General features: G+C 42.2%; 1 protein-coding gene across 8 annotated transcripts in view; it reads left to right on the top strand.

Annotated features, from left to right (window-relative positions):
• The window catches only part of GPM6B (glycoprotein M6B), a 200,120-nt gene that overhangs the window by 162,103 nt on the left and 20,939 nt on the right, over window positions 1-17,078 (top strand). For all 8 annotated transcript variants that reach the window (XM_069757719.1, XM_069757721.1, XM_069757723.1 and 5 more), the window contains one exon: window positions 16,878-17,064. In XM_069757719.1, the coding sequence (XP_069613820.1) occupies window positions 16,878-17,064 (187 nt within the window). The remainder of the gene's footprint in view (window positions 1-16,877; window positions 17,065-17,078) is intronic.

Raw genomic sequence — 17,078 nt, forward strand, 5'->3', positions numbered from 1 at the left:
GGCAAAAAAGGGCACAGTGAGGGAACCGGCCAAAAACGTGTGAAACTGACGTGAAAAGATTAATCCGGCTTTCCAAGCATTTTCCATTGAAATCATGCACATTTTCCGTTCTGAGGTCTCTCTCTTTTTTTCTTTCTCTCTTTCTCTCTCTCTCTCTCCCTCTCCTTTTCCAGGAAGTCAATGTAAACTCGATATTAAAACTAAAAACCGGATCCAGCAGAGAAACGGATCCGTTGAATCAGTTTTTACACAATTTGCAACGGATCCGGTTTTTCAAACATTAGCCAGATTATGCCTGAAACTAAAAACCTGATGTGTGAAAGTAGCCTAAGGGTATGTGCACACGTATTTTTTAGGGCTGCGGATTTTTCCGCAGCGGATTTCAGAAATCCGCAGGTAAAAGGCACTGCGTTTTACCTGCAGATTTACCGCGCTTTTTATGCGGAATTTGTGCGGATTCCACCTGCGGTTTTACACCTGCGGATTTCTATAGAGGAGCAGGTGTAAACCGCAGCGGAATCTGCACAAAGAATTGACATGCTGCGGAATGTAACCCGCAGGGTTTCCGCGCTTTTTTCCGCAGCATGGGCACTGCGGATTGTGTTTTCCATAGGTTTACATTGTACTGTAAACGCATGGAAAGCTGCTGCGGACCAGCAGCTGCAGATCCGCTGCGGATCCACAGCAAAATCCGCAACGTGTGCACATAGCCAACGTGTGCACATCAGTTTTTTTTAGAATCAGTCACAATCCGTCAGTGTTGAAAAGATGGATCCTGTGCAGATTGTAAAAAACTGATGCACTGGATCCGTTTTTTTGACAGTTCTGTCGAAAAAGCTGCCGCCGGAATTTAAAGGAATAAAATTCTGGAGAGAGAGAGAGATTTTTCCCTGAATGGAAAAATGGGTTAAAGTACAGGAAGTAGAAATTATTCCAGGCATGCTCAGTTTAAAAAAACTGAATTCGTCTCTGAATTCTGTCTTTTGACGCACAGCAACAGATCCTGCGTCCATAGGCTTCCTTTATAGCCAACGATGGCGAGCAAAAGATCCGTCGCTGTACGATTTTTTTTTGTCGTACACAAAAAATGTTATTATGCCCGTTGTCTTCGGGCGACAGACACAGAATTTACGACGGATCCGTCAAACGACGGATGAAACGGAAGGCCATCCGTCACAATCCGTTGCTAATACAAGTCTGAGAAAAAACGGATCCAGCAGTAACATTTGCTGGATCCGTTTTTTTCACAAAACGACGGATTTTGACGGAAACAAAAAGGCTACTTTCACCCTAGTATCATGTGACGGACGTCGCAATGCGTCGTTTTGGTGAAAAAACGCATCCTGCAAATGTGCCTGCAGGATACGTTTTTTCTCCATACACTTGTATTACCGACGCATTGCGACGTATGGCCACATATCGCATCTGTCGTGCGACGGATGCGTCGTGTTTTGGCGCACCGTCGGCACAAAAAGACGTTGCATGTAACTTTTTTGTGCGTCAAGTCCACCATTTCCGACCTCGCATGCACGGCCAGAACTCCGCCCCCTCCTCCCCGGACATTACAAGGGGGCAGCGGATGCGTTGTGAAACTGCATCCGCTGCCCACGTTGTGCTAATCAATCACACTGTTCGTCGGGCCGACTGTTTGCGACGGCCCGTACCGACGGACTAGTGTGAAAGTAGCCAAAGACTGAAGTGTGAAAGAGGCCTTAGAGAACCTATAAACCTGACCTTCCTTTGAGCTAGTTGAGAATCTGGAGCATTACATTTGTTGGTTCCATTAAACTCTCAAAATGGCCAGAAAAAAAGAACTTTCATGTGAAATTCGACAGTCTATTCTTGTTCTTAGAAATGAAGGCTATTCCAAGCGAAAAATTGCCAAGAAACTGAAGATTTCCTACTATGGTGTGTACTACTCCCTTCGGAGGAGAGCACAAACAGGCTCTAACCAGAGTAGAAAGAGAAGTGGGAGGCCCCGCTGCACAACTGAGCAACAAGACAAGTACATTAGAGTCTGTAGTTTGAGAAATTGACGCCTCACAGGTCCTCAACTGGCAGCTTCATTGAATAGTACACGCAAAACGCCAGTGTCAACGTCTGCAGTGAAGGAGCGACTCCGGGATGCTGGCCTTCAGGGCAGAGTGGCAAAGAAAAAACCATATCTGAGACTGGCTAATAAAAGGAAAAGATTAATATGGACAAAATAACACAGACATTGGACAGACGAAGATTACGTTGCGGATTTTATTGCGGATCCGCAGTGTTTTTTGCTGCGCGGAATTGCACCAAATCCGCAGTGTAGTGCACAACCAATGTAAGTCTATGGGAACCGCAGATTTGAAGTGCACATGCTGCGGAAAAATCCGCACCGAAACGCAGCTTTTTGTTTTCCGCAGCATGTTACTACTTTTGTGCGGAACTGCAGCGTTTCTGCACCCATAGACTTGCATTGAGTCAGGCACATCCACAGTAAAACCGCAGATGTAAAAAAGATCTGCAGTTTTGCTGCGAATGTGGGTGCGAGAAACACTGCAGTTTGGGAGGAGGGAAGTGTCTGGGCAGTGACTGCGTGTATGTGTGTGCGGGCGGGGTCTGCGGGCTGTCTGAGGGTCTGCTGGGCTGTCCGGGGGGTGTGCGGTGCTTTCCGGGTGTGTGCGGGGGGTTGTGTGTGTGTGTAGGCATCGTCCAATGGGACTACAAGTCCCATCGGGCTATGCCTGCTACAGTGACAGTGATTGACACATTAGTAAATGATGGGACAGTAGTAGTCCCATCATCCGGCTAATGTGTTGAATGTAAAAAAAACAACACATATACAGTACATACACAACATACAAAAAGCAAGAAAGCGGAGTAAAGCAGTCCCACAAAGCATAATAGTACTTCCTTTCTGTATGTGCTATGACAGCACGTTATTAAATTGACTTGCTGGCTGTTTATGCATTAATAAAATATTAACTTTTTCTAAGTACTATTATGCTTTGTGAGACTGCTTTACTCCACTTTCTTGTTTTTTTTGTGCTCTTTGGGGTTGTCCTGTTAGTCTAGTAAATCTGGGCATTGATATTGGGGGGGGGGGGTGACACCTGTTTACTCTCGGCCCTCTTTATATGGTATGCTTATTGACTATTGTCTTGAACATACAACATACAGTACAGATAACATACAGTACAGACAACATACAGAACATACAACACACACCATGCAAGATAGAACATACAGTACATACAACATGCTGCATACAACATGCTACATACACCATGCAACATACAGTGCATACACCATGCAACATACACCATACAACATACAGAACATACATTCAACATACAGTACATACAACATGCAACATACACCACGCAACATACAGTACATACACCATACAACATACAACATGGAACATGCAACATACAACATACAGTACATATAACATGCAACACAGTACATGCAACATACGCAGCATACAGTACATGCAACATACGCAGCATACAGTACATGCAACATACACCATGCAACATACACCATACATCATGCAACATACAGTACATACAACATACAGTACATACAACATGGAACATACAGTACATGCAACATACAGTACATGCAACAATGCAACATACAGAACATGCAACATACAGAACATGCAACATACAGAACATGCAACATACAGAACATGCAACGTACAGAACATGCAACGTACAGAACATGCAACATACAGTACATATAACATGCAACACAGTACATACAACATGCAACATACAGAACATACAACATGCAACATACAGTACATACAACATGCAACATAAAGAACATGCAACATATGCAACATAAAGAATATGCAACATACAGAACATGCAACATACAGAACATGCAACATACAGAACATGCAACATACAGAACATGCAACATACAGAACATGCAACATACAGAACATGCAACATACAGAACATGCAACATACAGAACATGCAACATACAGAACATGCAACATACAGAACATGCAACATACAGAACATGCAACATACAGAACATGCAACATACAGAACATGCAACATACAGAACATGCAACATACAGAACATGCAACATACAGAACATGCAACATACAGAACATGCAACATACAGAACATGCAACATACAGAACATGCAACATACAGAACATGCAACATACAGAACATGCAACATACAGAACATGCAACATACAGAACATGCAACATACAGAACATGCAACATACAGAACATGCAACATACAGAACATGCAACATACAGAACATGCAACATACAGAACATGCAACATACAGAACATGCAACATACAGAACATGCAACATACAGAACATGCAACATGCAACATGCAGTACATGCAACATGCAACATACACCATGCAACATACAACATGGAACACAGTACATACAACATGCAACATAAAGAACATGCAACATACGCAACATACAGTACATACAACATACTGGACATACAGTACATGCAACATACAGGACATACAACATGCAACATACAGTAGATACAACAATGCAACATACAGAACATGCAACATACAGAACATGCAACATGCAACATACGCAACATGCAACATACGCAACATGCAACATACGCAACATGCAACATACGCAACATGCAACATACGCAACATGCAACATACTCAACATGCCACATGCAACATACGCCACATGCAACATGCGCCACATGCAACATGCGCAACATGCGCCACATGCAACATGCGCCACATGCAACATGCGCAACATGCAACATGCAACATGCGCAACATGCAACATGCGCAACATGCAACATGCGCAACATGCAACATGCGCAACACGCAACATGCGCAACACGCAACATACGCAACACGCAACATACACCAAGCAACATACAACATGCAACATACAGTACATACAACACATGCAACATACAGTACATACAACACATGCAACATACAGTACATACAACACATGCAACATACAGTACATACATATAAACAGCACATACAGTACATATAACATAGAGTACATACTCACCATCACCTTGATCCCTGAAGCCATTGCTCACCTGTTAAAAATATTAAAATAATAAACAATATGCCCACTGATCCGCAGATATCCAATTACTACGAGTGTCCCACGACGATGTCCCGTGGAGAGCTGCCAGATCAGCTGATGCGACCGCTCTCCAGGGGCCCCGGCAATACAATGACGGAAGGTATCCTTCCACATTGTATCCCTCCGCTGCTGTGAGAAATAGTTCCTACTCTCACTTGTGGCACTGCTGTGTGGGAAAATTCCCTCACAGCTTTGCCATAAAGTGAGACCCTGAACTCAGGTAACCCCTTCAGTTATGCACTGCAGGAGCCATTGTCTCCTGTCAGTGTGTCACTGGAGGCCCTATAGAGCAGTGACAACTCCTGATGTTCTTGTTCTATAGGGGAGATCGTCGTGGGACACTCGTTATTAATTGGACTATGGCAGAAAGAGAGTATATGGCTGGTTTATTATTTTTGAGGGCATCACAGTAATTAGGCGTGTGTAAGTACAGTGAAATTAAGAATATTAAAAAACTTTTTTCTGGCTTTCTTTATTTTTTTAACTCTTTCACTACTATAGGATTAGTAATGGATAAGCGTCTTATTGACGCCTCTCCATTATTAACCGGGCTTAATGTCTCCTTACAAGGTGACATTAACCCCTTATTACCCCATATCCCACAGCTACAGGGGAGTGGGAAGAGAGGGGCTAAGTGCCGGAATTATCTATCTATATCTATCTACATCTATCCATAGATAGATATATAGATATATGAATAGATATATCTATCTCATTCCTTCTATCTATCCCATATCTATCTATCTATCTATCTATCTATCTATCTATCTATCTATCTATCTATCTATCTATCTATCCCATTCCTTCTATCTATCTATCTATCTATCTATCTATCTATCTATCTATCTATCTATCTATCTATCCCATTCCTTCTATCTATCTATCTATCTATCTATCCCATTCCTTCTATCTATCTATAGATAGATAGAAGGACTGAGATAGATAGATGATAAATATAATAGGTCGATAGAAGGAATGAGATGGATATATAGATGATGGAATAGATATATAGATGATTGAAGGAATGAGATAGATGATAGAATAGATAGAAGGAATGAGGTAGATAGATCTATAGATAGATAATATCTATCCATCTCATTCCTTCTATCTATAGATCTATCTATATATCTATTATCCATCTATATTTCTATCTGTCTGTCTATCTGTGTGAATGGAGTGTGGGTTGGACAAATTAAAAAGAGGAGGTTGGACAATAAATGACATCACAAATCTTTTTTTGTTCAATAATACATCTTTATTTAGCTTTCAAAAACGCATAAAAAAACACGTTAAAAACCGCAACAAAACGCATAAAATGTTCTGCCAGGAGATGCAGATTTTGTGCAGAAAATTCTGCACCCAAATCTGCAACGTGTGCACATACCCTTATGGACAGATGAATTGAAGTTTGAGGTGTTTGGATCACACAGAACAACCTTTGTGAGACACCGAACAACTGATGCTGGAAGAGTGTCTGACACCATCTGTCAAGCATGGTGGAGGTAATGTGATGGTCTGGGGTTGCTTTGGTGCTGGTAAAGTGGGAGATTTGTACAAGGTAAAAGGGATTTTCAATAAGGAAGGCTATCGCTCCATTTTGCAACGCCATGCCATACCCTGTGGACAGCGCTTGATTGGAGCCAATTTCATCCAACAACAGGACAATGACCAAATCACACCTACAAATTATGCAAGAACTATTTAGGGAAGAAGCAGACAGCTGTTATTCTATCTATAATGGAGTGGCCAGCCCAGTCACCAGATCGCAACCCCATTGAGCTGTTGTGGGAGCAGCTTGGCCGTATGGTACGCAAAAAGTGCCCATCTAGCCAAACCAACTTGTGGGAGGGGCTTCTGGAAGCATGGGGTGAAATTTTTCCAGATTACCTTAGCAAATTAACTGCTAGAACGCCAAAGGTTTGCAATGCTGTAGTTACTGCAAAGGCAGCATTCTTTGACGAATGCAAAGTTTGAAGGAGAAAATTATTATTTCAAATAAAAATCTTTTTTTCGAACCTTGTCAATGTCAATTCATTTGGCAACTCATTTGATTAATAAAAGTTTTGAACGGTAGTGTACATGTACAATTAGTATTTACTACAGGATACATGCTCATTTTGTTACTTTTTTTTTTTTGTTTCTTTTTCTTGAGTTTTGTTTGTGATATGGCCACAGTGTGAACGTGCTCTTACACATTGCAAATATACCAACTTAGGCCCCAGTGTATTAGGCCAACTTAGGCTTCTTTTACTCTTGCTGTGGTTTTGCGGCCCCAATAGATTTCTATGGGGCCGCAAGAACGGACTGCGAAAAATTGTAGGAGCGCTGTACGCCATATGGTTGTGAGGGCCGTATATACAGCCATGAAAAAATATTGAGCTTGCTCTGTATTTTTCACGGCTTACGGACACGGCGCCCATTGTAAATCAATGGGGCCACAAAAACAACAGAAGGTTGTCCAGATTAAACCCAGGTATGCTTTGGCCAAGGCAAGAGGGATAAACTGTCCTAGGCCAAACTGTACCTTGGGGTGTAAAATAGCCTACGCCAAACTATACCCCTCCAGGCTACAATATACCTCTCTATTTTATGAGTCCTTGCAAATAAGATGCCATTTTTTAATAACTTAAAACTAACTTACAAGTAGTGGGAAGGTATTTGTGGTGTTAATCACATGATGAAGATTGATCTTTCAATACAATGTGACTGATAATGGACAATAGTCATTACATGTGAGATTAGGCTACGTTCACATTAGCGTTGCGCGCCGCTGCGTCGGCGACGCAACGCACGACGCACAAAAAAATGCGCGCAAACGCACGCAAAAACGCTGCGTTTTGCGACGCGTGCGTCGTTTTTTGACGAAAATCGGACGCAAGAAAAATGCAACTTGTTGCATTTTCTTGCGTCCGACGCTTGCGTCTGAAACGACACACGTGTCGGAAAACGCAACAAAAAAACGCACGCGTCCCCCATGTTAAACATAGGGGCGCGTCGCCGCTGCGTCGCCGACGCAACAGCGACGCACATTAGCGGAACGCTAATGTGAACGTAGCCTTACACTGTTGTCTATTAAGATAAGTGCTTTTACCTTCACTGGTTTTCTTACCTTGTCTTTGTTTGAAAAGTGTGCAGATCTTTCTATCATACTCAGACAGCTGCTTTTAATGTGTAACTACTGAGAAGTGCGGTAGGATTCTTTACCTCATTATATCTTTGAGGTAGTCTGATATTTTTACTGATTTGATGTTTTACGGATACAAGTGGTAAAAGTCTGTATTTAGAACTTAAGTCAGTTATCTTCTCACATAAATTACCTGACAAACCTGAACCCTCAACAAGATGTTAAAAAAATTAAGTAATTCTTGTTTATATCTCTCAACGCTGCTGATATCAAGGGGGATATAATCTGTCATGAGTGTATGAAACAGCCTGCGCCAATTGATACCCTGTAGTATAAATTGGCCTAGGCCTTAATATACCCAGGGTATAATCAAGCCAGGCGGCTTTAACCCCGAATATAGTCTGGACTCAGGATATACTATGGCCTGTTAGATCGGCTCATTTCTTTAGGATTGTTGAACTGGAATAATACTGTCCTGTAATGTTTATAGGACACTGTGAGTGCAGCAGGAAGCTCTGAACCCTCGCCCTGTGAGAAGGAAGATGTGCTACCAGTGGATTTGTGACCTAATACTGGAGGGGTGCTGACTAGTGATGAGCGAACGTGCTCGGATTAACGTCTTATTCGAGTAATCTGGAGCGCTCGTATATTATGTTCGAGTCTCTGTAGCTGCATGGTTTGCGACTGTTAGCCTCGTCACATGGGGGTTGCCTGTTTGTTAGGGAATCCCCACATGTGTTCAGGCTGTCTAGCAGACACAAATCATGCAGTCGCAGGGACTCGGAACATATACGAGCACACCCAGAAGCTTGGATAAGACATTAATCCGAGCACGTTCGCTCATCACTAGTGCTGACTACTGATGAGCGAGTGTACTCGTTGCTAGGGTGACCTCTGAGTATTTATGACTGCTCGGAGATTTAGTTTTCATCACGGCAGCTAAATGATTTGCAACTAGTAACCAGGCTGAGTACATGTGGGGGTTGCCTTGTTGCTAGGGAATCCCCACATGTAATCAAGCTGGTTACTAGCTGTAAATCATGCTGCTGAGGCGATGAAAAAGAAATCTCCAAGCAGTCTTAAATACTCGGGGGTCACCCAAGCAACGAGTACACTCGCTCATCACTAGTGCTGACATAAGAGGAGGATGCTCACACTGCTATCTTGTATTTTTGCATGCTGATCAAGCTGAAGAATTTTGTTTTATAGGCTTAATTTCTAGCATACATAGACCTTGAAGGCTACAGTTCAGACATTTTCACCTCGTATGCTAGTCTTGAGTTGACATTTCCAGTTATCATCCATTTGAAACTGATCCAGCAGCAATCATCATCATCCGTTATCTTTGTAGGACAAAACTGTTGTGCAGGCGCAACTTTTTTTTTTTGTCCCACATAATAAAACTAATCGTAACTGGATCTGTTTTTTTTTTTAACCATTTAAGCCCATGGAAAGTTTATCTCCTAAATAGTCATTTGTTTCTCTTCCGTTTGAAACCGATCTTTTTTTGCTTACTAGGTCCATTTCAAATGGGTCAATATTGGACATTAATTTACCCTTGACTAAACCATTGAAATGCTGTTGGAGCCAATTTGACTTTTATGCCTTCGTAATGTTTAGTTAGAGATCTCAGTGGTCCGCAGCTCAAAAACTAGTAGTCACTACTTGCAGATTTTTTTTTTGCCTCCACATTCCATGGTGTGTGTCAAAGTGTGTTTGTGTGTGAATATATCTGTCTCATGTACATGACATTGATGTATATAGACATAAAAAGTCATACATGCAGTGTGTAAATGTATTTATGTGCATAGATAAGCACTGTTCATGGATAGTGCAGCTCCCCTAGGACCATATGGAAGATCTTCGTTCCCATTTAACAAGCTGCGCTGCCCCCCGTCTGTCTCTAGATTGTCCAATAGCTTAGCTGCTCGCTTAGTCCCTTTGTCATCTCACTAACTTTCCAGTCATACCAGTTAATCCCCTAATGTGTGCCGGTTATCTATGGATTATATCAGTCCTAAATGCAGCTCAGTGATTATTATTTTATTCCAGGATTCAATGTACGTTTTTCTTTTTAAATTAAAATGTAATTTCATTGGATTTCTTCAGGGTGTACACATCCTCCTAGATGGTCAGTAATAAGTCTGGGCACTGAAGTGACACGTTTTGGTTCATTAAGCTCACCACATTAACCACGTTATTACAGGTGGTATATTAGAAGCTTCAGCGTGGAAAGTCGGATTTGCAGCCAGTGTTTGACACATTGTCGTTTGTCTTATTGATGATGACGAGATGACTCTGGCTGCCAGATAGAAAATATATTCTTTATAAAAAGAATCAGGGTAAAGTACAACTTGCATTGTGTAATGTCTTAAAAAGCACATAACCCCCCCTACTCCCTTTGCCCAGGACTGTATATATCAATTCTGAATATACTGCCAACTCTGTGTCCCTCTGGAGTGTTTTTCTCCACTTTTTTTTTTCCTTTTCAGTTTAATGATCCCTAGGCAGTATATCTTTCAAGTAAGTCCATCTTAAGGGCGACATTTAGAATAGACATGGTTTCTAGCCACTTGCCTTGGAGATCTACTTTGTCCATATTTATTTTACATTTCCTGGAGAAAAGCTACTTTTTAATGCCGTGGTATGGCACTGTAGGTGGGCTCACTGTTTGCCCTATTCACTTCCTAGTAATAGACTCTATAAGGTGGACTGCTCAGGTGGAGACTATTCAGTCATCTGTGACCATGAGGGGGTACCAGTTATCAGCTGCCCTGTTAAGGTACCGTTACACTAAAGGATTTACCAACGATCACGACCAGCGATACGACCTGGCCGTGATCGTTGGTAAATCGCTGTGTGGTTGCTGGAGAGCTGTCACACAGACAGCTCTCCAGCGACCAACGATGCCGAAGTCCCCGGATAACCAGGGTAAACACCGGGTTACTAAGCGCAGGGCCGCACTTAGTAACCCGATGTTTACCCTGGTTACCATTGTAAATGTAAAAAAAACAAAAACACTACATACTCACATTCCGGTGTCTGTCACGTCCCCCGCTGTCACCTTCCTGCACTGACTGTCAGCGCTGGCCGTAAAGCAGAGCACAGCAGTGACGTCATGATGTCACCGCTGTGCTCTGCTTTACGGCCGGCCGGCGCTGACACAGTCAGTGCGGGAAGCTGACGGCGGGGGACGTGACAGACACCGGAATGTGAGTATGTTGTTTTTTTTTTTTTTACATTTACAATGGTATCCATGGTAAATATTGGGTTACTAAGCGCGGCCCTGCGCTTAGTATCCCGATGTTTACCCTGGTTACAAGTGAAGACATCGCTGGATCGGCGTCACACACGCCGATCCAGCGATGACAGCGGGTGATCCAGCGACAAAATAAAGTTCTGGCCTTCTAGCTCCAACCAGCGATGTCACAGCAGGATCCTGATCGCTGCTGCGTGTCATACACAACGATATCGCTATCCAGGACGCTGCAACGTCACAGATTGCTATCGTTATCGTTCAAAAGTTGCTCAGTGGGAAGGTACCTTAAGACTAGATTTTACAAAAACCAGCAGAGCTAGCACCTAGAAGGAACCAAGGCATGATATGGCCCCCTATTGTGGGAGTTTACCATGAGAGGACTGTTTGAAGCCAGTTTTGCTTCTGACTGCGTTGTTCATTTTTTTTCTAATCACATCTTTAGATGTAAGACTTCTGTGTAGAACTTATCATTCACCTTTACGCCACCCCTCTATTAAAGTGGTTTTGCAACTTTTTGTGCATCATCTTAAATTGCTTGTCATAAATGTGGCTAAAACTATGAATATGTCTCTTTAATGAGTGCAAAATAAAAATCATGGATTAGGTGCAAAATGCTTTATAAATGGCACCCAACTTTTCTCAAAGGAAAAATAACGCAAACCGGACAAAATCCTTTGCGCAATACTGATGTTGAGCAAATGTGCTCGGATAAGGTAGTGTAGGGATATCCGAGCATGCTCGTGTGCTAGCAGAGTATCTCTTTGGCGTGCTCGAACACTATGTTCAAGTCACCGCGGTTGCATGTCTCGCGTCAGTTCGACAGCTGCAACACGTGCACAGATTTCCTTATTGTTAGGCAATCCTTGCTTGTGTTGCGGCTATCGAACAACCGTGAGACATGCAGCCACGGTGACTCGAACATAGTATTCGAACACGCCGAAGAGATACTCTGCTAGCACAAAACAATGCAATACTCTGTATTCTGTGAAGATTTCATGGCAAAAATATTATTTCTAAGCTTTTTCCCCAAAGAGGTTATCCAGGACTTAGTTTTAGACCCATAGTAAAACAAAAGAAACAGCAACTTACCTGCCTGTTTGTTTTTTTGCTAACAGGGGCAACTACCTGCCTATTGTACAGGCGCTGGCACAGAGCTATCACTAACTGCTGCTCCATGTCAACTGGTCAGCTCTTATGGGCTGCGCTGTCGTCGAGGCGTGACTGCCGACGTCATGCTGATTGATATCTAGCTTCCTGCTGTAAGGCCCCCTTCACATATCCGTGTTTACCGTACATGTGATATCTGTTAATTTCATGAATGACACAAATACCACACACTTGTTATAATCTATAGTGCTGCACACATCAGTTTTTTTTATCAGCAGTACGAATGACAACGTCCAATACAAGTCTATGGGTCCGTGTAAAATACACACAGCACATGGATGGCATCTGGGTGTCATCTGTGTGCTGTATGTATTTAACATTGTAAATTACATTACATTTGGAATTGATTTTTCTCAAGCCATACTGTAAAAAATGGATGACACACTGATCCAAAACTTATTACACAGATACCATTTTTCCGGTACCGGTAGTTTACGGACGCGTGAAGGGGGCATTAGGCAGCGGGGAGCTGGCTTATTAATCAGCATAACATTGGAAGTCACCTTCATCAACAGAACAGTTCGGATGAGAAACTGCTGCTACGTCGATATGGTGTCAGCAGAAGTTGCTGAATCGCTGGCAGGAGCGGTCTGTGACCGCTTTGTTCCGGCAGAGGTCGGTGCTGGGCAGAACAGCTAGGTAATTAGCATGAACCTGCTTATTGGTTATTAGGATGCTGTCACATTGTGTTCTGTGTCCTCGTTGAGGCATATGTCCGAAATCCCCCCCCAATAAGGAGTCCTGACCATAGACTGTAACGGTGATGGCAGAGCAAACGTACTCTCCGTTGTGCATCATTTTCTGGAGTGTACACCTCTAGGAGGCCGACAATCAGACATAGTCAACCTCCTGTAGGCGTACACTCCCGAAAAAAGTGCACGGCAGAGCTCATGTTCGTTCTGCAGTCACTGTTAGTCTATTGGCCCTGTCTGCGCATGCATCTGGACCCCGGGGATTTCAGACGTATGCCCCAATGGGGAGACAGACCGCAATGTAAAGGCACCCTAAGGCACGTTGATAACTCCTTTAACTTCTTTAGTTATACTGGTCACTATTTTCTACAGTCAGAAGAGCCACAACTTCCTTTATGATTGTAAAACAGCTGGGTAATACTGGAGGAACTTTTTCTTTTTCCCTATGGTAATCTCCACCAAGAAAGTAGGAGCCTGAGTCTCAAGCAACATATGCATTGTATTGTTTAGACAAGAGTAAAGTCTCCATAGAGCGCATGTGAACGAACTCTGTGACAACTGGAAGGACATCTCGTCTGCCATTGGCTATGAAATGCTTCCCATGGTAAAATATTTGCTTTAGCTAACTGATATTTACACGACCCGTCTTACCCGTGCGGGGCAGACACTTCTCAGCTGTTGAAGCTAGAGTATCTTATGAAGTGCATGTATAGAAGCCATGATTGTAGGAACATTGTGCGTTTGTATAGGAAATCCACCCATCGGATGGTCATTGCAGCTGCTGATTGTATCCCGTTACTATTGGAGCTTTTCCTAAATAGTTTTTTTTACAGCAAAGCATTAGACTCATGATTTATTTTGTTATGCATCAGTTTATGATGTTTATAAACCTTGCTAATCCTCTGGTTTACTTGTTAGCAGTTTATTAGTTCTAAAGAGCAACATCTCCTATCTCCTCTGTTTTAGGTGGGTTATAATGAGTAGAACATTCCAAAAATGTACAGAATGCTGTGATTTATTCATATTGTGCAGTGCTTTAAAATGATTCCATAATCTATGGATTGTGGAATACAGTATACTAGAAGTCCCCCAAACTGGGCATAACCGAATGGGCGACTTTTTTATTTTCATAAACGTTAATGAAAAACCAGGTCAGTAACACTTGTGTTCGCTGTCAATCTTTAGAGCTTAATGGACATTATGGACAGGTCTCCATTGATCTACTTTTTACAGACTGTCCTAGAAAACAAACAGTGGTGAATACACAGAGGTGCTGCTTTCTCATGTCAATGAATTTAGTGGCTGATTTCATCAGGGGTTACAGACCCTCCTAATTTGTGAGTTTAAAATGACAGTGACCATTCCTTCAGCTGATTTAGCGCAAATCTTAAAGGGACATTATCCTTAGAAAATGACATTGTTTAAATCATGTTTTTGTGTTTTCTTTACATTTCAACAATTTTTTTTAATTTAATGATCCTTATAAAAAAATAATATTAAAATGTTGCAATCTTGCAACTCCTAACAGTGGCACTGGGGTTTCTTATAACTTGTACTTCTTGATCTTGCAGGAGAGTTTTCAGTAAGCTCACTATTATCAAAGGCAGGGTTACAATGACAAGTGACCCCTCAATACACAACTGATGACACAGGATCCACTAATCACAATAGGTGATGCCAAACATGACCCTGCACCCCCTCCCTTCACAATGACTTTTGCCCATGTTCGTCAGATGCTGCAATACAAAAGATACGGTCGGGATCTGACCATTGTGTCTATGTACATGTGTCATTTCTTGAAACAGGAGGTGTGATTTTAAACAATAGGTAATTTTTGATGATTGCTCCCTTCAAAAAGTATTTTTAAGTTAGAAAAAGTTCCTCCCTTCTCCCCTAAACAGCATTATTATTGTCCATTGCTGTTGTCTGGTACTGCAGCTTACCGTAATTAAGACTAAGTGCTTAGATACTTATATGCTCTCTCTTATTTTGGCACTGCCAAGTAGAGACCCTAGCTTTTTTATAAAATGCGATTTGCTTATTTTACAATCTCCCTTGTCATCCACTGACTTTAATGCCCGTGTATAATTATATCTTCCTTATTTACAATTGTCTAATTTTATAGGCTATTTTTATGGCGCATTAGTATGAAGATTTTAATTTAAAGAGGTTGTCCACTACTTTATCATTGACCTATCTTTAGGATAAGTCATCAGTGTCTGATCAGTCGGGGTCCAACACCCGGCACCCCCACCAATTAGCTGTTCTTGGTGTCGGTAGCGCTGTCTGGGCTTGGACTGCTCAATTACAGAGCTGTTCTGTCTTTTGGTAGTGGTAGTGGCCGCGGCTGGGGACTGCACATCTGCCTCCTGTTCAAATCAGTGGAGGGCAGATGTGTGCAGTACCCTTCCCTGGCCACTATCAGGAGACAGAGCAGCTGCACTATTGTGCTTTTCCAGACGCCGGCATCGAGGACAGCTGATCGGTGGGGGTGCTGGGTGTCGGACCCTGACTGATCAGACATTGATGTCCTATCCTTTGGACAGGTCATCAGTGATAAAGTAGTGGATAACCACTTTAACTGCTTATATTACTAAAATCAGATTGAATTAGAAGATTTTGCATAGTTTACACCCCTTCCACACTGTAGGTGCCCACAAACTCTTAAATATATCTGTATGAACAGCATTCTATGACCCCATATAATGAGATTGGTAATTGGTAAAGATGATTTAAAAGGAAATGACTGCATTGCAACATACAGGCCAGATAATGAATTTTGAGTTTTCATTGGCTGTAAGCCATAATCATCAACATTAACAGAAATAAACACTTGAAATTATCACTCTTTATAATGACTATATAATATATGATTTTCACTTGTTGTATTGAAGAACTGAAATATATTAACTTTTTGATGATACTCTAATTTTGTGAGAAGCATCTGTATTACATTAGATCTTAAAGTACTTTCTACCTTAAAGTAATTTGGATTTGCTTCCAGAGCCGTTATTGGGATATATCTGTATGCATTGTTCCTTCAAATCCATCTGAGACTCAGATTTGCAGTGTAAATATCCCAGAAGAATATGGAGTGGTGAAAGTTCATCTGATGAGCCCGCCAGGAAGAATATTAATGTCAGGCTGCACACTGTGTTCTGCCACCACCTCTTGTATAATGAATTATTTTGTGCTGATCAAGCCTTGTGCACATCTTGCATGCTTGTTTGCTAGATTTATGCGGTGGGAAATGAAAGTGCCTTCAACTGCTTTCCATAAACACAAAAAGGCAATTTAAACATGTGGATGACCTGATTCAAAGTGGAGCTGTCCCATGTACATAGTGCCATCTTGTTGGAATACATTTTTTTTAAAATCTTGCTCCCTACATTGCATCCTTTGTTATTATGACCTAGTTTCTGGGGGAGGGCTACTTGCAGCTGCAGCGCAGCTTGTAACAATGGCTGCTGTATGCACTTGTGTGAACTGGTCACCCGCTTTCCTGACTTTTACCTCTCTGTCTGCAGGTTGCTTTGAATGCTGCATTAAGTGCTTGGGAGGAGTTCCATATGCTTCACTGGTGGCGACCATTCTATGCTTTTCTGGAGTGGCCCTCTTCTGCGGCTGTGGTCATGTGGCCCTCACCGGCACAGTGACCATCCTTGAACAGCACTTCTCCTCGAATGCCAGTGACCACGCTCTTCTAACTGAAGTGTGAGTATCTAAAC

This window comes from Ranitomeya imitator, chromosome 3, assembly GCF_032444005.1.
Source record: "Ranitomeya imitator isolate aRanImi1 chromosome 3, aRanImi1.pri, whole genome shotgun sequence".
Classification (NCBI taxonomy): Eukaryota; Metazoa; Chordata; class Amphibia; order Anura; family Dendrobatidae; genus Ranitomeya; species Ranitomeya imitator.